Consider the following 20,182-nt stretch of genomic DNA (forward strand, 5'->3'; position numbering starts at 1 on the left):
ACCTGGCTCCTCAAGGTGCCCATCGCCAGGCTCTGCTGCCACTGGGCACTCTGGCAGGCCCCCTGTGGGTGGACGTACCCCGCACCATCTGCAGGCACATGCCTCTATGTGCACAGCCAAGCCCCAGACCTAAGTGCGCTCACACACACGTCCTGCCCTCCAGGTGCCAGGTTCACGTTTGCCTCTCTCACCTTGGATATTTGGAGTCAGTGGGAGCCTGAGGGTGGACCCATGGTACATGAACACACCCAGCGGGGCTGATTAGTCCTTGTTGGATCAGTGAGCGGGGGTCCAGCAGGGACTGCCCCTTCCCCTACCCTGCCCCTTAGTCTGTCCCTTCCCATTCAGCAGCTGTCCCCTCCCCACTCGCACACACTTGTTTCTGTCCTTTGTTTTCCTCCCTGGCCAAACCCCCAAGGCTTCTTTGGTCATTAACCTCCTGCTTTAATTAGCTTAGTGGGGAGGAAAGTGGAAGCAGGGCAAATTCAGGAGTGAGTGTCTAGGGGGAATCTCATTTCAGAGGGGACAGGAAGGCTCAGACCGGCTGGTGGCAGAAAGGCCTGGCACACAATCAGTCCTATGCAACCGTTTGCGATTTCTGTTCATGTGAAAAACAGTCACCTGGTCCACAGAGTAGGACGCTTTCCCTGGTTCCCCCAATCCAAGCCTGGTTCCCCCAATCCAAGTTCCTGGGGCAGAAGGAGAGGGGACAAGAGCAGGAAACAGCCACTCCCACAGGGCTATGTCTCTCCAATTCTTCCTCGCCCACTCTTGCTTAGAGGCGGGAGCACCCAATCCAAGAAGGTCTGTTGTTAACTTTATGTTAAATCCTCGATCCAGAGGGCACCCCTTCTCCAATTCCGGGGGCTTCCGGGGTTTCTCAGTCATGGTTCCCCTTCCCTGCATCTTCTGCCAGGCAAAGAAGCAAGAGCCCCGCAGTGTGCCAACCCCCAACCCCTCCTGTGATCCTCCACGCTGGCTCCCACCCTCCCATTGGTGTGCAAATTTACTCTCTCCAAGAATCAATTTAGGGAACTGGGCTTGCAGCTCAGCCCTCACGGCCTCACAGTGCCTGGTCTATGAGGTCATCTCCTCTGTTCCCCTGCCTCCAAGCAGGACTTTACCTCACAAACTAGTTCAGATTTTTGGTTTCCAAGGCACTCCAGAAAAGGACACCTTACCATTGTAGCTCACCCACCCATTCTTATAAAACTTTTGGGAAGTTCTTAAAAGTCTGACCTCAAGCCCTCAAGCTGCAGTGCCATCCCTTCTCCTACTGGGAAAGACCCAGGCATAAAAAGGGTAACAAAAGAAATGTTGAAGCTATGGGGTAAGGGGAGAAAAGATTGCATTACACTCCAACTTCCACAAACTCCCCTAAAAGTGCCCAACTGTCCAATTCATGCCTTAAAAACTGATTTTTACTTTCACCAAATTTCCAGAGTCAAAGGAGCTGAATTAATGGGTTTTCAGTGGGGGAGAGGTGGGATGATGGTGAAGGCTAAAGAACAGATCACCCGCAAGCTACATATATGGCCCAGGCCTGAAGAAGTCTGGGTTTCCATTCCATCCAGTCTCTCTTTCCTCCTTCTGTCGCACCCAAAGCTCCTGGCTCTCACCCGAAACTGTTAAGTCACATCATGCCTTTAAGACTTCCCTTGCCTCCTCACTCTCTGTCCCCCCACTTCTCTCTTCTCCCTCCACCCCTTCATCCTCCTCACTTCATCTCTCCACAGCCCTCCCAGCTCCCCTCTACTGATCAGAAGGATGTTAACTAACTCACCTCCCAGTCGGTGCCTCTCAGATCTCCGAGACTGGGGGAGCGGGAGAGGACGAGGGGGGATGGCTTGCCGCTTGGAGATGAGGGGACCCCGTCTTTTACCAAGGGGTCCCACCCTCCAACCCGGCACCCCATCCCGGCCCCCCCAGCGCGCCCAGCCGTGTTCTCCCCGCATCGCGGCTGCGGGCTTTGTCTGCTCTGCGGAGAACCTCTCCCCGCGGCCCAGAGCCGGGATCGACTCTGGGAGAGCGGGAGGGGGGAGCTGAGAGCGGAGAGGGAGCGCGGCAGGGAGGGGGAAGAGGGGAGAGAGAGCGAGAGCGAGAGAGAGAGCGAGCGACAGAAAGCCGCAGTGACCCAGCCGGGACCGCTCCCCGCCCTCTCGCCCCCCCCTCATTACCATAAGAAAGAGGGACCAAAGACCTGCCCGGATCGGGAAGGAGCCCGTCTTGGGAGGGGGGCACATTCCATTAGCCTTTTTTCAACACGTTCCGTTTCTGTACACTGACTCCTCTCCCGGTGCCCGCCTCTTGGAAAAATGAGGGACCTTGACTTCCATCCCACCCCCAGCTTCGCCTCCCAGCCGCGAGTAAAGACCGAAGGCACATCCATATCTTCCTCGGGTCAAGGAATTCGTCCCCGCGCCCCCGAGGGCGGGAAACTACAACTCCCGGCATGCCCCGGGCGCCCCCGGCGCGCCCCCCTCCCGTCAGTTCCATGCTGCTCCATCCAGTTCATTTAAAACAAAAGAGTTTGAGCGCTGGAAGGGGCTGGGCTCTATTGGGGGCCACTGAGCGCCGCTCCTGGACTGGGGCTCGGTGCGGGAGCCTAAGGGGGGCGTCTGGACGGTGGGGTCTAGAGACTCCCGGGACCGAGGCGGGAGGGGTGGGGGCAGAAATCCCGCAGCCCCCCGCCCCCCGTCACCCCCGGAGAGGAGAGGAGATCTGCTTTCTTGGCTTTGCTTCTTTTTCCCCCCACCCCCACCCTGGGGGCTGGGGCGAGGGGAGTCGGGTTACAGGGTGTTTGGGGAGGGGGGCTTAGGGGGAGGGTCTATCTTTCTATCTCGCTTTCTTCCCCCCTCCCCAGTTCTTTGTTCCCCCCTCCCCACACACCCCCCTCCTCTCCTCTCCCCTCCCCTCCTCTCTCCTCTTTTCCCTTCCACCACCTCTCTCTCTCTCTCTCTCTCTCCCTCTCTCTCTCTCCCCCAGCTTTTGTTTCGCCATGCCTAGTCTAGTGGTATCTGGAATAATGGAAAGAAATGGGGGCTTTGGAGAACTAGGATGTTTCGGGGGAAGCGCTAAGGACCGAGGGCTGCTGGAAGACGAGCGCGCCCTTCAGCTGGCTCTCGATCAACTCTGCCTCCTGGGTTTGGGGGAGCCCCCCGCCCCCACGGCGGGCGAGGACGGGGGAGGTGGGGGGGGCGGCGCCCCCGCGCAGCCGGCCGCCCCCCCGCAGCCGGCCCCGCCGCCGCCGCCCGCGGCGCCCCCGGCCGCCCCGACGGCGGCCCCCGCGGCGCAGACGCCCCAACCCCCCACCGCCCCCAAAGGGGCCAGCGACGCCAAGCTCTGCGCTCTCTACAAAGAGGCCGAGCTGCGCCTGAAGGGCAGCAGCAACACCACCGAGTGTGTACCCGTGCCCACCTCCGAGCACGTGGCCGAGATCGTGGGCAGGCAAGGTAAGCGGGCGCCGGGACCGCGGAGAGGGATTGGAGTGGGGGGCACCCCATCCCTACCACGGAAAGTTCATTTCCTCCCTTCTTGCCCGCCTCTGGCTCTGTCCCTTCCCCACAAAGGGGGACCCGCCCCCTACCCTGATTTCCAAGTGCCACAAAGTTCCCTGCTACCCCCACCCCCCCAGTTGGGACTGTTCTCCAGATCCTTCCTCCCCCAGGGCTCTGCCCTTAGACAAAGAAATATCCTCTCGTGGAGAGAGGGAAAAGGGAGGGGGATCGGTCTTCCAATCCGGGGAGGCTGTCCGGAGGGGGTGTCCACTCGTAGACAGAAAAACTGGTGGAATGTGCAAAGAGTTACTCAGAAGCCCCAACTCTGGCATTTGCTAGTGGTTTTGGGGAGGGGGCACCCCTGGGACCCCCAGCCGCCTGGAGTTACAGACTTTGGGGGAGACCTGGCCTGGGAAGCTAGACTGAGTATCTATCTCTTTGTTGGGCTGAGTGTAGGAATGGAAGGGGGTGTGGCTCATGGGAGGGTCCCAGCCTGGGGGTGAGGTGGGAAAGGGGGGCTGCTGGGAGGAGGGAGTGTGTGGTCACCCACACACCAAAGTTGAATGGTCTGTGGGGTTTTGGAAGGGGCGCCTCCAATGAAGTGCCACGTCCTGGTGTGGACCTCTCCTCCTCCCTCTCAGGCTTTTGTTCTGGGCTGGCCACGGCCAGGGGCCAGAGGCCTGGAGAGGGGTCTCTGGTAGTGAGAGAGTAGGACGGAGTGGGTGAGGGCATGCTGGGGGGTAAGAAACCTTCACCTGGAGATTTGGTGGAGGGCATGTGTCTGGGTGTGTTGTTGGGGGGAGGGGGGTGTGGGTGTAGAATTAATCCAGTGTAGTATGTCTGATACCACACCCTCCTCCGCTCCAGCATCCCTGGGCGGGTGGGGGTGGGAGTGTTGGTGAGGGTCCAGATTGAGCAGACGGGATCCTGGGGACCCTTCCCTCTCCCAGTTTCCCAAAGGGGAGTTGGGGGGTGGGATTTGGAAATTGCAAGGGGGCTGGGCTGGGGAGGTGTGGGGTGGGGGAGGAGCAGGGGAGGAGCTGTCCCACAGTGGGGAACAATAGAGGAGCTGCATTCCGGCTGGGAGTGAGGGAGGAGGCCGGCTGCTGGCCGGGGAAGAGGGGAGGCAAGCCAGGAGGGCCCCTACTCCACATCTCACCTCATCTACCAGAAGTGTGGGGGGTTGGGGGGATTTTGCAGGGAGATCCAGAATGGAGGAGGGGAAGATGCCACTCCCAGGCATAGCCCTCATCCTCCTGGGCACTCCATCTCTTGAGATTTCTGGTTTTAAAAGTTGGATTTCCTCTTGTTGCCAGAAACTAGGGACCCAGAGCCCTGGAATTGGGTGGGGACACTGATATCTTTTCTTGGGTGCGGGGGTGGTCTTGGGAGGCCCCGGAATTTCATAGAGTCATTCTTTCCTCTTCTGCCTCCGCATCAGATGGGCCTGTCTCTCATAAAAGTAGGGGGATTTCTCCTATTCAGAGAAGATAGGCCTCTCCCTCATTCCTTTAGTAAATGGAAGTCCTTTCTCTTGTCTAACCTCCCTCCTCCTGCTGCAGTGTCAGTGCTCCTCTATTTGACCTCTAGGAAGGTGAAGCCAACTGGGTCTTCCCTTCAAGAGATGCTTCTTCAGGGTTGCGAAACCCAGGACGAGGTCCACCACCAGTTCTGCACCTCCAGGCCTCTAGCTTTTCTCCTTAGTTTTATACCCGGCCTGTCCTCCTCACCCTAACTCCAGTCCCTAAAGACACCTAGCTCTCGCGTAAGTTTATGGGCTCAAAACTTAGAGCCAGAGCCCCGATGCCTATCAGATGCCATGCGATTAGAAGTTGTAGGAGAAGGGGCTTCACTGTTCCTTAACCCTCCATGCCTCACAAATAGAGCAGTCATTTACTGACTGACATTAGAGCAGCAAGGATGTGGGCTGGACAACAGGTAGGACTTCTCAGCTGCCAAGAGGTCTGAAGACAAAAAGGGAGGAGCAAATTCTCCTTCCTGAGGTCTCTTGAAGGTGAGGAGAGCTGCCCCCAACCCACTCTCTCCTCCCACATGCCAATCTGGAGAAGAAGCCATCTGGAGTGGAGGAAGGAGAGGGAAAAAAAGATGAGCTCACCCCAGGCCTGTGGTTGGAGGGTTGGGGCAGAATCGGAAAACTAGGACCACTGGCGTTGGTTGGGGAGCGAGGAAGGGAATGGTGAATGTGTATCTGGAGAGGGGTGTGAACGTGTCTAAATGTGAATGGGGACCAAAGTTGTGGGCAGGTGTGTATAGGAATGTGCTGCTTGTGTGTTGGGAATGATGGGGATGGAAGAGTGGGATGGATGAAAGGTTGAAACGCAGGGAATCTGTGTGTATGGGAGAGAGGGGTATGTGAAAGTGTACATTAGGTTTGCACCACAAGTATCACTTAGATAAAGGCACACTGCATCACGGCTCCTAGGTCCGTGTGTGTGTGCGCACGCGCAAACTCACACACGTAGCATGTGTGCTTCGAGAAAGCATGTGAGTCTCTGAGGTTCTGTGTGAAGCTAGGGGCAGGGAGAGGGAAGTGGGAGAGGAGGAGAGAGGCTTGTTCAGTCAGCCATCAAGGTCTGCCACCTTTAAACTGCAGTGTGGCCACCCCAGCCTCCCTCACTTTTTTCTTTCCCCTTCTCCCTCTTTGTCTCTCTTTGTCTGGGCCTTTCTCATTTCTCTTTCTGCCTCTCTCCCCAACCTCCTACCTTGAACCCACTCCTTCAAAGCAAGAGTACAGGTCCAGAACACCTTCTTCCCCACCCTACTCAGCTCCCAGCCCATCTTGGCTCTCCTGCCCCCAGGGGACAGGGTGGCAGGAGTGTCCGTGGGGTCAGGCACCACACATCATTATCCTCCTTTCCCTCTTGAAACTCTGATTCTCAGACCCTTCCCAGTCTCCCACACTCCACTAGTTGCTGAAAACTTGCTATGAATTTGGGACCCACTGAGAGACACTCATGGTGGAAGGCATGGGAGCAGCTGGGGGTCAGTGGTCCCAGAGTAGACTGGAGGACACTTTTAAGGCATGGAGATCAAGTAAGGAGTAGATTGTGGGTTGCTGGTCCATTGCAGTTCTGAGGAAAGATCAAGATCAGTGACAGATCGGAGATTGCAGTTGCAGGGCAGGGTGGGGTGATTAAGCGGTTTGGAAGTTTGAGTAGCCAGAAATCAGTAGAGAAATTGTGGGAACGGCTCGTGGTTGGAGAGGAGTTAGTGAGTAGGTTTGAGGTTAGCACCTCGTCTGGAGGGTCAGTGATTTTTTCAGGATTTCAAAGAGTGCGTGAATTTGGAGGTCCTGAATGGAATTCAAGGGAATGTTGGGACATTTGGCGATCTGTGGTTGATAGAGACGTTGGGTAGATTTAAGATACGATGAGTGAATTGTTCCGGTTAGGGTGGATTGGGGGGGGCGGGGTTCAAAGGGTAGACAGAGGCTCCTGGGGGGCTGAGTATCTGAGCAGGAGCAGGAGCTTGTTGGACTCAGCACAAACCTTCTTGCCCGGTGAGTTTCTTTCTCTTCCCTTCCCTACCTATCCCAGGCTGCAAGATTAAGGCTCTGAGGGCCAAGACCAACACCTACATCAAGACGCCGGTGCGAGGCGAGGAGCCAGTGTTCATGGTGACCGGGCGGCGGGAGGACGTGGCCACAGCCCGACGCGAAATCATCTCAGCAGCTGAGCACTTCTCCATGATCCGGGCCTCCCGCAACAAGTCGGGCGCCGCCTTTGGCGTGGCGCCTGCTCTGCCCGGCCAAGTGACTATTCGTGTGCGGGTGCCCTACCGCGTGGTGGGGCTGGTGGTGGGCCCCAAGGGGGCAACCATCAAACGCATCCAGCAGCAGACCAACACGTACATTATCACGCCAAGCCGGGACCGAGACCCGGTGTTCGAGATCACCGGTGCCCCGGGCAACGTGGAGCGTGCGCGCGAGGAGATCGAGACGCACATCGCGGTCCGCACGGGCAAGATCCTCGAGTACAACAATGAAAACGACTTCCTGGCTGGGAGCCCCGACGCCGCGCTTGATAGCCGCTACTCCGAGGCCTGGCGGGTGCACCCGCCTGGCTGCAAGCCCCTCTCCACCTTCAGGCAGAACAGTCTGGGCTGCATCGGCGAGTGTGGAGTGGACTCTGGTTTTGAGGCCCCGCGCCTGGGCGAGCAGGGAGGGGACTTTGGCTACGGCGGGTACCTGTTTCCCGGCTACGGCGTGGGCAAGCAGGACGTGTATTACGGGGTGGCGGAGACTAGCCCCCCTCTCTGGGCGGGCCAGGAGAACGCCACGCCCACCTCGGTGCTCTTCTCTTCCGCCTCTTCCTCCTCCTCCTCTTCCGCCAAGGCCCGCGCCGGGCCCCCGGGCGCGCACCGCTCTCCTGCCGCCTCTGCGGGGCCTGAGCTGGCAGGACTCCCGAGACGCCCGCCGGGAGAGCCGCTCCAGGGCTTCTCTAAACTTGGTGGGGGCGGCCTGCGGAGCCCCGGCGGCGGGCGGGATTGCATGGTGTGCTTCGAGAGTGAGGTGACTGCCGCACTCGTGCCCTGCGGACACAACCTGTTCTGCATGGAGTGTGCAGTACGCATCTGCGAGAGGACGGACCCGGAGTGTCCCGTCTGCCACATCACAGCCACGCAAGCCATCCGAATATTTTCCTAAGACCCCTGCCCCTTGCCTCCTGGGGCCACCTCCCAGGGGCCCTTCTTGGAGCTGTGTTCCACTAGGGCCTTTTGGAAATCAGTGATTTGAGGGGCAAGGTGCTTAGAGATACTCGCTCTCTGGGGAGGGGGGAGGGGAGGCGATGGTGGTTGGAGGGTGGACCACTTTCAGAGCCTCTGGTCACCCTGTCCTGGAAAGGTTGGGAGGGGGCCAGGCCGGAAATTTTACTAGAGTTACAACTCTGATACCTCAACACACCCTTCAGTCTGGAAGCAGCTAAGAGAAACTTTTGTTTTGCCAGAGGTGGCCCCTAAGGTATCCTGACCCCCTCTCCACCTACCCTTGTGTGTGTCACACTACCCTGTCCTCTGTGGAGGGGATGGGGAAAGGGAGAGGGAGAATTACCATCTGTATCTAGAGGTGCTCTAACGATCCCCAAGCCCTCTGGTCCTGACCTCTGACCTCCAACCACGACCCTTTAGACCCTCCACCGCCATATCCTGTTTGGGAATCTGTTCCTGGGTTTCCAGCAGTATAAGGGGGTTGGGGCCCTTTCGGAAGTCGGGATAGATTTTCTAAGGGGGAAGGGGAGGAAGTATGTCGACCGGTAAAGGGCTCAGAACTCATCTATCCCCACAAAGCTGGGCTAGAGGAATCTGGAGAGGGGGTGCCCCTCTCTGCCCCTTGCAGCTTTTCCCTCCACTCTCTCCTCCCCATCTTTCTTCCCTTTGGGTTTTCCTCACTCCTTTGTTCTCTCCCCCAACTCTCCTCTTTGCTACCCCTTGCTGGCTGTCACAACCAGCCCTGTCTTGCTCTTTCTCTCTCTTCCCTTCTCCCCCCTCCCTCCTGCTCCTTCCAGCCCAGCTTTGGGGACACCATCCCCCTGGGGAGAAGTAGGGGGAAGAACAATTTGATGGTCGCCCCTAATTCCTCTTCTGGCATCCGGAGGCCCTCTCTCCTACTCCTCCAAAGAAACACCTCAAATTCTTGATGGAATGTATCCCCGTTCTCAGTGAAAATTTGAGGAGGGGACCAATACTGGGTTACATAAAGGGTCAAACCTCCACCTTTATCATCTTGGGGCATTACATTTAGGGAACAGTTCTTGGGCTGGATTTTCTGGTGGTGGGAGGGGAGAGCCAGGGTAGTGTGTCTGCAGTTTTGAGCAGGAAAGGGCCTGAGGCCATGGGAGAGGCTGCTGGGGGGAGGGGCTGCTCCTCCTCCCCTGCAGTGCCCCACTCCGTGCGCCCCTCTCTGGACCTGACCTGAACCCTTATTAGCACGCTAATCATGAAGTCTGTGTCTCACTCATTGTGGATGAGGAGAGAGACCAGGTCTTCAGACAGGGGTCAGTCCAGAGCCAAGCAGGATTGGGGTATAGCAGGGCCTGTTCTGAGAATCATGTATGATTTTAGGCCTTGTACCCCCTTTGCTGCTTCCCTACTGCTCATCTGGGGCAGCCACCAGCCTCCCGCCCTCCTGGGTTCCGCTGGCCGGGCCAGGAGAGGATGGGGGATGGGAGTCCCAGGGGGGTCCTAGGAGATTCTTGTATATAGTAGGGTGGGACTCTTCTAAGTGATCTCTGAGCACTTAAGCTCCGGAGTCCCATTCTTCCTGGATGGAGAGGGGGTGCAGGGATGGGGGTACAGAGGGGATTTCCTCCTCTCCTTCCTCCTGTTGTGAATTAACTCACCTCTCCTCAGCCTTCCCCTCCAGACCACCAGCCAGGGAGGGGAGCGGAAGGAGGTCACAGCCAGGAACACTGGCCTGTGACAACTTCCCTCCTTCCCGCCAATGTGAGCCATCCTGAGATGTCTGTACAATAGAAACCAAACCAAATGGGCACCCCTCGGTCGCCGAGGGGGGGTGGGGAGGGGGGTGGGAAGATGGGATGTCTGTCTGTCGATCCCCCTCCCCCTCTCCACTCTACCCACAAAGGCAGAAGACTGTTACACTAGGGGGCTCGGAAAATTCAATCCCACTCTTACTAATTGAGCCAAACCTAGAAACAAACGCAAAACACATAGTGAGAGACAAGATAGAGGAGAGAAAGAGAGCGTGAGAGGGAGCGAGATAGGTGACCAACACAGAGGAGAGAAAACAAAAATAGCAAAAAAAAAAAAAAAAAAAAAAAAAAAAGCAGTTCTTTATAATTTAATATTCTATTTTAATAAAGGCGTTTATTACCGTATAAATGTAGCAAAGAACCTGGGCTAATATGAAAAAAAAGACTTTTTATTAGGTAATTTATTATATGAAAAGGATATTTTATTTTATGATAAAGTGATCCTTAAAAAAAATAAAAAAACTTTAGAAGGTTTAGAATATATGTAGGGAGAGAAGAAAAAAAATACATTTGTATTCAGAGTTAAATCTTAAAAAAGTGTTTTTAATATATGTTCGGGTTTACGTTCCTTTTTCCCCCCACTTTTTTTTTGGGGAGGAATGTCATTTGCTTTTCCGGGGGAGCATCCTGGGATGGATGGTGGAGACAGGGGCTAGGGGAACTTGGTCCCTCTGGGGCCCTGCAAGTAGATTGGATTTCACTCCCGGGGCTCCCTCTCCCCTCTACCCCTCCCCCTCGGGGGAGCCGGCAGAGCCAAACAAAGAAAGGGATTAAGGAGAAAGGAAGAAGCTGGAGGACTGAGGACTGAGGATCCTGGGGTGTCCCCCCCTTCCCCTGCCCTGTCCCAGGGGCGAGTGAGAAGGGGAAGTCCAGAACTGAGGCCTAGCAGGCCTATGGGAACCCTCAGAGAGGTGTGAGATTTAAGAGAAATAGTTTTTTTTGTTTGTTTGTTTTTTTAACCAAAAATGAGAGAGAGAGAAGAAAAAGAAAGAAACCGAGGGGTTTAAAAGAAAAGAATACTACAAAATAATAATTATAATAATAATAATAATTCAAATTTATTTCATATAATCCTAGAGAAAAAGAGAAAGAATTACTAGTTACTTAGTAGATGATATTCAGATAGCTTAAAGTTTAGTAGCATTGAGGGCCCCTGGGTCCAGTAGAATGTATAAAAGTCATAACGAAAAGGAAAATAGAGGAGGGAAGTGGCTGAGTCCACCCTAAGCCGCTCCATCTTCAGATTTCAGGGTGGGAGCAGGTTGCTAGGTAAGGTTAGGAGCTTCCTTCCCGTCTGCTGGGGTTGATTCTGAGAATCCTTGGATTTTTAAATTATAGGACAAATAGATAAGGGGCTCAGTTCCCAGGGTCTTTGAAAGGACGAACAGTGGTCATTTCAACCAGAGGAGGGCTGGGCTAGGGACAGCAGAGGAGGGAGAGCACATTCACCTGCACCCCTGCTCTGCACCCCAGTACCTGAGGGCCTGGCCATCCTGGCCTTCCCTGTCTGTCGGGCAGCCCTTACTCCGAATATGTCCTCTTGGGGTTCTCTGGGAGGATGGAGACTGCCCAGCTCCAACCCTCCTGAGGCAACTTCTCCCGGGCCTAACTGAGGAAGTCCTTCTTGAAGTATAACCTCAATCCACTCCACCTCAGGTTGATTTAAGAGGCTGGTAGGTCATTTCACCAACAGACACACATGCACATGCTTCCTTCTCAGAGCTTCAAGGGGACTGAGGGGGTGGTCTGTCCCCCTTCCTTGTTCCCACCCAATATTCTACTTAGCTTCTGACCTCCATGGCAGCGGGTGGAGGAGCCAACTCGATAATCGTTCTCCTTTAAAGGTGCACTGTGCTTTACAGGTTTGCAAAAGTGCTTTATTATCTCATAGAAGTTAGATTCCAAGAAGGACTTCCCACCCACTGGGGTAGAGCAGAGATGCTGCCCTTAAAGGCCTGGGAGAACTGGTCCCCCAGGGTACAAAGGCAGGGGGAGGGCAGCAGCGACTTTGGGTGACCCTGACCCTAACGCTCTGTTCTAGTCCACCTCCATCTGTAAGTGTTCAGGTAGGGGTCGTCCACTGTGCCCTGGCCCCAGGGCACATCGCCCTCCCCACAGAAAACTGGGGAGCTTGGCTTTCGCTTGTGAGAAATCAACTTGTTTTTTAAGCACTTGCCTTCTACCAACCCCAGCTTGCGATCAGGTCGGGCCCCTCCCTCCTATCCAAGGGGGTGTGGAGGCCCCTTGGTTCTTGGCAAGAAGAGCCTGTTCCATGACACCAATGACTCATGGCCCTCCCTGGCCCTAGACCCCAAACACACATCTCCCTCTCCCCAGTTTACTCTTCTCACCCCACCTAGGGACAGATATCCCCCCTGCTCTTTTTGTCCTAGAAACCCCGCTAGTTTGGGAAGGTAGCGTCTGGGGTGGGGAGGGCTTCCCCTTCCCCGCGCGAGGGTACGGGTGGGGTAGGGTGGGTGGGGGGAGACAGCCCTGGGGCAGGGGGAGTGGTCTCTCCACTGTAGAAAGTAGAGTAGGATTGTGGTCAGACTTAATTTGAGGCATCTAGTGAAGACACGTTACAAATCCACCAAGGAAAAACGTTTCAAAAGCAAAATAAAGGCGGGAAAAAAACGGACCCATGAATAATCAAGTCAAAGTGATGTTGCACAAAACACAGAGAAACCAAGAAGGGGGAGGGTTAATGTATTAAATGTGCTATTAAGAACTTAATTTTATTAAAAGTATTATTACTTAAGGCTCTGGCCTCTTTTCTCTGCATGCGAGTCTGAACCACCTTGGGGTGAGTGGGGTTTTCTCTGGTGTGATTCTGGGTGACCCTGCTCACCTTGCAGGAAGTGGACGGCTCCTGTCTGCTCTCCACAGTTCCCTACTTGCGTCTCCAAGTGCTCAACCTCTCTTTTTTCTCCCCATTTACCGCCTTCTATTCCTTGGGGGTGCCAGCAGACCTCCTTCCACTCTGCCCTGCAGAACAGGGGAAGGCGAGGCTGGGTGACCTCGACGCTCCCCGGACAGCCAGCTCGTGGACTGATGGAGAAGGGGCAGAGAGCTGAGAGCCCAACACTCCCCACTCATCCCCACCAGGTTCAATCCATCCCTACACACCACACCCCCTCTTCGGGGTCAGGCAGAAACCTGGAAGGAACACTTAGACCCGCCACCTCCCAGGCTTAAAACCCCTTCCCCAGCACACACAGGGCTAGCCCTGACTCCCGCCTCCTCCCCTCACCCCTGGCATTGGAGTGCCCTCAGTTCTTGGCACCAGGGCCCTGGGCACCAGATGGTACCCGCCGATGGTTTCCTTTTGTCTTGCCTTCCAGATACCCCCTCTCTGCCATGCTGTCCTCCCTCCCCTACCTGCCCTGGGGGTTGGCAGAGGGAAGGGCGGGCCCCTCCCACCCCCTTGGCACTGTCCCCGGACTCCAGAGGCAGCTGGCCCTGGGGGGCAGTGTATGGTGGGGAGGATGGAGGGAGGGGGAGGGGGAGGGGAACTGGGCCAGAGATGAAGGGGAGGCACAAGGAAGCAGCAGGATGTCCAGGTCTTGATACAAAACACAGCTTTATTGGGGGGCCCTAGTCTGTGAGGGGGTGACCGATAATAGAGATATGTGGGGAGGAGGGGCAGCGCATGAAGACCTTAGAGCTCTGCGGGGCTGCGAACAGGGGCCGGCCACTCTGACATCTGGAACCACAGGGCAGGGAAAGCTCCTGGATCTGGGGTGGGAATGGGGGACACCAGAGCGCCAGCAGGGGCAGGTCAGAGGCTGATGCAACAGGCCCTCTTCTCACCAGGGCCCGGCTCACTGCCCAGGGTGAGGGCATTGGTCCGGGTGCTGTTCTCCCTCTGCTTGGACACCTTGGCGAAGATCTCTGTGAGGGCAGAGGGCAGTGGTCAGGTCAGATGAAGATTTAGAGCCCGCCCTCCGCATACACACTGTACGTGCCCCTTTCTGAACACCGGGGGTTCTGCTAGAAGGAAGAGGAGTTTGGGCACCTGGGTCCCTTCTACTTACGTGGGTGGAGAAGGGCTAAGACTCGGCTCCCTGGTAAGTGTGGCCTTCTGCTTATTTCCCTAAGCTCCAGCTGAGGGGGTGGGGGGCATACTAGGGAGGCTCTAAGAAGGCTGGGGGTCGACAGAGGGGCTGAGGAATCAGCTGGGGCGGGCGAGGGCTGGGTGTCTGCGTTCCTCACACTGTCCACAGAGGCTCACGGATGGGATGGGGTGCCTGCCGAATGGCAGGGGCTCTACCTTTGAGGACAGTCTCAAAGGCCAGCTCAACGTTGGTGGAATCCAGGGCCGAGGTCTCCAAGAATAGCAGCCCATTGTTTTCTGACAGGAAAGGAAGCACACCATTAGCTGTGGAGGACCAACGCGATAATAATAATATTTACTTCATGTTTACCATGTACATTTGCTATGCACTAAACCCTTGGCATGTGTAGCTCATATAAAACTTAAAACAACCTGTGAGGTAGGTTTGAATACTAACCCTTTCTTATAGAAGAGGAAACTGAAGCCCAGAAACAGAGAGAATGAATAAAGAACTTGCTTGGTGTCCCACAGCTAGTCATTGGCCAAGAGATGTGAAGCTGGGCCATGGGACTCCACAGCCTACACCCTTAACTACTGTATCTTGTTGCCTCTAAACCCCAGAAAGCCTGGGGAAAGTGTGACTGCAGGTGGTCAAGGGGAGCCCACCCGCTACACTTAAGATCTCTGAGCATCGCAGGGTGGGCTGTCCTAAAACCAACTATGAATAATTGCCCATAAAGACAATCTCAGGGCAAGTGGTGGGACATAAAGAGGGACACAGTGTCACAGAGGGGAGCGTCTAGGAGATTCTGAGGAAGATGGGATAGAGGTAGGGGATCCTGCGGAGGACGTCCAGGCCGGAGCCCTACGGTGGGAACAGGGGCTGGGGAGGTGGGATCTGGGATTGCATTGGCAGGGCTGGAGGGGTCAGGCTGGGTCACGGTGGGCTCTCACCAGCGAACATGCGGGCCTCGTCAGTAGGCACCTCTCGGGCCTGGCTGAGGTCACTCTTGTTACCAACGAGCATGACGACGATCGTGGCCTCGGCGTGGTCGTAGAGCTCCTTCAGCCAGCGCTCCACCACGGCATAGGTCTGGTGCTTGGTTAGGTCAAACACCAGTAGGGCACCCACCGCACCACGATAGTACCTGGGTGGGGGGTAGTGGGGTGGACAGAGGCAAGGTCAGGGCCATCAGGCCCAGCCTCAGAGCAGAGCCCTCAAGCCAAAAGCCAGAGATGAGTACCAGAGATGGGGAAATATGAAAACTAGAGTCCAGAGACCCAAACCGCACAGGGCAGCCCAAAGCTCCCATGTCCGAAGCTGAGCACCCTCCAGGGATGATGGTCTTGGAGCCTCCGAAGACTCACCTCCCTTCTCCAAAACCACTGGCTCCCTCCTCCTTCCTAGCCCTTCTGCTTCTCCAGGTCTTTTTTTCTGATTTTAGCCCCTGCTATTCACCAATGTATACCAGGGCTCTGGTCAAGACAGCCTCCTAGATGTCCCACCTCTAAGATCTTGACCCACAGTGTCTTCTCTCTCATGGCCATCTTTCTAGGACTAGCTAAATCTCCCCTATCATCTGAGGCATCCTTGCAAGCACCCAGTCTCACTCTTGGAGTTAGATGGAGCTTCTTCAGACTGGTGGTATCTAATTACTCCCATGTTATTGAAGAGTCAACTGAGGCTCGTAAGAGTCAGGTGACCAGGACTTCCCTGGTGGCGCAGTGGTTAAGAATCCGCCTGCCAATGCAGGGGACACGGGTTTGAGCCCTGGTCTGGGAAGATCCCACATGCTGCGGATCAACTAAGCCCGTGCGCCACAGCTACTGAGCCTGCGCTCTAGAGCCCGTGAGCCGCAACTACTGAAGCCCTCGCGCCTAGAGCCCGTGCTCCTCAACAAGAGAAGCCACCGCAATGAGAAGCCCGCGCACCGCAATGAAGTGTAGCCCCCGCTCACTGCAACTAGAAAAGCCCACGAAGACCCAACACAGCCAAAAATAAATAAATAAAATAAACGTTTTAAAAAAAGAGTCAGGTGACCAGCGCAAGAGTAATGGGTATGTATAAACAAAGCCCCTGACTCCTGTGCTGTCCCCCACTACACGCACACACACACCACCTTTGGCCTAACACTGACTGGGAGACACTCTGTGTCTGGAGTCAGGAGACCTACGTTCCTCTATGTCCTCTGAGTCTTTGTAAAATGCAGCTGAGGGGTCCAGCCCTTCACCTTGTGGTTAGACAGTGAAGGCTGCCAAGTGCAAAGCACTGTGCAGAAGTGAGGGGGTGCTCTTGACCGCGGAACCTGCCCCCATCCCAGCTGCACCCTGATTTCATCTGCTTGAGACTCAAACTTCTCGTATTTAAAGAGGAATTAATGATAGCACCCTACTCCTGTGGTACTTTGAGGATTACATAAAATGCCCAATGTAAAGTGCCTGTACCTTCCTGGGCACATAGCAAAGACTTAAGTAAGTGGTGGCGATGACCCTTGTGTTTAGGTCCAGCAGTCAGTATCACCGCAGCCTGTCTCAGACTGTTCGTAGCTCACAGTACTCACGTCTCCTGACTCGGGCGCAGTGGCCTGTGGTCCCATTCAGGGAACTTGCTGCTGAGGGTCCTTGCCTCCTTCTCCTCCTCCACCTCTCCTCCAGAGGTGTGCCCTGACTTCCCCAGCACCCCCGCGCCCCAGGAGACCCCCAACCCCAGCTCACGCCGAGGTGATGGCTCGATACCGCTCCAGGCCAGCCGTGTCCCAGATCTGAGCCTTGACAGCGGCGGTGCCCAGCATGACAGTGCGGGTGGAGAACTCAACCCCGATGGTGGTACGGCTGTCGTGGCTGAACTCATTGCGAGTGAATCGGGATAGCAGATTGGTCTTCCCCACGCCTGACTCGCCGATCAGCACCACTGAAGGAGTGGAGAGATAAGGGCTGAACTTGGAGGGTCTGCCCATCCGAAAAGGGGAGCTGAGCTCAGAAAACTGAGGAGGGAGCCAGGTCTCCTGGCAGAGGCTAGGGTCTGCAACTCTACATGAATGCATCCATGGTGGGGGGGGCAGAAGGGCTGAGAGTTTGAAACAGGCCGTTTAAGAGTTCTAGGCCTGGTGTGTTGTGACGTGGCTGCAGAGTCGACCTGCAAATATGGTGATGGAGTGACGTCTATGGGCTGTTTGTGGGTATTGGCATTCAGGGCTGTGAGGAAGGAGGGAGGGTAGGGGCCTGGGGGGGAGGTTGCACATTTCTGGGTGGGGGAGTATGAGAACATTGTGCGTGTTTCTATGTATACGAGCTGGAAGGACAAGTGGGAGGTTTGTGTGTCTCTGCGTGGGGAGCAGAGGTGTGAACAGAAGCGTGGGTGAGGAGAAAGTTTGGCAGGTGACACGTCTGTAGGTGGGGGAAAGGTATGGACGTATGTGTACAAGAAGTTGGGATCCAGTTGTCCCCAAGAAGGGGCAGTCTTGTATGGTTAAGACCATGGGACTGGGTGTGGGACCAGCTATGTGTGTCCTTCAGCAAGCTATTATCCTCTCTGACCTTTTTCTTATGAAAAAGTGGTAATAACAATGGCATCTATCTTACGGATTGTTGCAAGAAGTAAACGAGATATTGCCCAGGATATAGTGAGTGTGCAAAACTGTTACGGTCGTTATTGTTGTTGGTAGAACAGTGCTTTTACCTTTAGGTTTCCAGGGACAAGGAGCCACCAGCGGGGCCGTGAAGAGCCTTTAGGCTGGAGGGCAGCACCCAGGGCCCAGCCTTACCCACCATGGGTGAGTTGGGACCGGGGTTAGAATGTGGGGCTGCTGTAAGTACAGCTCATAATCGCACTGGCCCTGAGCTACCCAGGGCGGTTCTGGAAAGGCAGGCAGGCACCCCAGGACTGGACACCACATATGCTGGGCGCTGGTCCCCACTCAGCCTCTGACTAGCTGTGTGACCCTGAACAAGTGGCTCACCTTTTCTGGGTCTCAGTTTCCCTGTTTATAAAACCTTTAAAGGCCCCCTCCAACTTAAAAAATTCCCTATTTGTTTAGTGCAGGAAAGAGCTGGGAGCTATATGGGTGTGTGTGGATAAGAGGTTGTGTGGACGTGTGTGTGTGTGTGTGTGTGTGTGTGTGTGTGTTTGTGTGTCCTGCCTCTCCCCTACTGGGAACCTCATCCCCATCTCATCCCTCCCAGTGGGTGTGCTCTGAGCCCTATCCTCTGGCCCAAAAGGGGCTCAGGGCAAGGGCTTTGGAGTCAGACAGACTTGGCTTTGAGTACTGACTTAGTGACCTTTTGTAAGCTATTTGCTCTGTGTCTCATCCTCATCTGTAAAATGGAGATGCTAATGGTTAACACTTATTGAGCGCCTACTGTGTGCCAGGCACCATCCTGAAGGCTTTACACATATTAACTCATTTAATCCTCACAACAATGCCATAAGGCAAGTACCATTATTAGTATCACCCCATTTTTACAGGGGGGTTAAATGATTTGCACAAGATGGCACAGCTAGTGTGGTAAACACGAGCTGTGCTGCTCAGATGAGCCTTCTAGGAAGGACTTGCCCCCAGCCGCAGGCAGTGCAGTCAGCACACAGCCTTCAGCTGTTGGCTCCTTCAGCATCTGCTTCTGATGCAGAGGGTAGCCTCACCTGAGGTCATACCTTTCCTGGGCAGTCTGCACGCAGCGCCCGAGCAAGGCGAGGGGAACCCAGAGCTGCCTGCCCTCGGCCAAGGCTTTGTGATCTTGCCTTGTAGTGTGACTTCTCCCTCTGCCCAATCCTGCGTCCTGCCTCTTCCTTTCACTGCTGTTGGGCCACAATAAACATCTTACGCCCCAAACTTCTCAGTGTCTGCTTCTAGTGACCCCAACCTGTAATAACTCGTAAACGGCCGGGCTGAGATCTGAACTCATGCTTTCAAAATGAAAGATAATTTTGGGGTTGTTATGGTGATTAATGAGCCACTGGCTGGCACATAGCAAGGGTTCAATAAACGATAGGAGTAGTATTGCCCCAGTCTACTGCTAACCCTTACTCTGTCTCCCTTCCTGGGAAAGATGCTGGGAGTACAGGTTCCCCAACCCCTGGTCGACTGAGAGTCCCAGCTCAAGTGAGGGCGGGGGCGAGGCTGGGAGAGGCAGTGGGGTGGGGTGGCTGGAGAGGGAACCACAGGGCAGCCAGTCCACCCTGCCCTGAAGGAGGTGTGCAGGTGGGGGTGGGGAACACTAGACTGACCAAACACAGGGGCGAGATAAAGGAGCAGGAAAGATACATGCGGGCTTCCAGGGACAGCCAAGTTGAACCCAGCTGCTGGTATTTGAGCCCAAGGGGCAGACAGACAAAGCCATGGTGCTGGGGGTCCTCCAGGTTCTGTTAGACCCTTCTCCCAATCATTACATCTTCCCTATGGCTTTCTCCAGCGCTACGACGGGATAGATCTATCCTATCTCTCCTTTCCTGTACAGTTGCCTAGAAAGGTGACTTTCTTCCTCTTAAGTCGGCTTGTTTCCCCTTCTTCTCAGGAGGGAATCCTCCATCTCTGGTGCTGCAGTGGCTGAATATTCCTAGGGGTTTGGGCTTCCATTAGGAACAGGGCAGAGGAGCCTAACTTGGTACCATTAAGGGGTGATCAGCATTATTTACTAGAGCATTCTGGCAGCGCCAGTAAACAGACCCTCCCCCACTCCTTAGGCTTTCTTTCTTATCCAAAGGAATGATGAGCCCTAGGAGGTAGGTCCTGCTAAGTGATTAAAAAGCAGGAAGGGGCCTCTGGCTCTGTTGTGCTCTTCCTGGGTCTCTCTCAGGCGTTCCTCTTTCTCTACGGACCCCGACTCACCCTTGAAGACAAAGTTATAATCTTCCTCGTTTCTGTTCCCCATCTTGGCTCCACATGGAGGGCACAAGTGTCTTCGAGGGCAGAGGTGACGGGTCTGTGCGTTGGTTCAATGCCGTCAACCCTCAGCTCTCAAGAGACCTGGATCCGGCCTTCCTCTCATCGGGAGTAAAGAGACTTCTGCAGCCAGAGGGATCGAGGGCCGACTTCAGGCTAGCCAGGGCCTAGGGGGGCTCAGCTCTGGCAGGTGGCGGTGCTGTAAGGAAGCTGAGAGGACGGAAGCTGAGAACAGGAACA

At 55.3% G+C, this 20,182-nt stretch overlaps 2 protein-coding genes across 2 annotated transcripts; one reads left to right on the plus strand and one right to left on the minus strand.

The window, feature by feature from the left end:
- The first annotated feature begins 2,416 nt into the window (after window positions 1-2,416).
- On the plus strand, window positions 2,417-9,415 carry MEX3A (mex-3 RNA binding family member A). Its single transcript, XM_033414758.2, has 2 exons — window positions 2,417-3,452; window positions 7,055-9,415. The coding sequence occupies exons 1-2, from the start codon at window positions 2,999-3,001 to the stop codon at window positions 8,161-8,163; spliced, it is 1,563 nt and encodes a 520-aa protein (XP_033270649.2). The 5' UTR covers window positions 2,417-2,998; the 3' UTR covers window positions 8,164-9,415.
- A 4,155-nt stretch (window positions 9,416-13,570) lies between these two features.
- RAB25 (RAB25, member RAS oncogene family) lies at window positions 13,571-20,180 on the minus strand. Its single transcript, XM_004284579.3, has 5 exons — window positions 19,889-20,180; window positions 16,779-16,974; window positions 15,018-15,211; window positions 14,280-14,360; window positions 13,571-13,900 (listed from the first exon to the last, which is right to left on the minus strand). The coding sequence occupies exons 1-5, from the start codon at window positions 19,929-19,931 to the stop codon at window positions 13,788-13,790; spliced, it is 627 nt and encodes a 208-aa protein (XP_004284627.1). The 5' UTR covers window positions 19,932-20,180; the 3' UTR covers window positions 13,571-13,787.
- Window positions 20,181-20,182: the final 2 nt, after the last annotated feature.

The sequence above is a fragment of the Orcinus orca genome, chromosome 1, assembly GCF_937001465.1.
Source record: "Orcinus orca chromosome 1, mOrcOrc1.1, whole genome shotgun sequence".
Lineage (NCBI taxonomy): Eukaryota > Metazoa > Chordata > Mammalia > Artiodactyla > Delphinidae > Orcinus > Orcinus orca.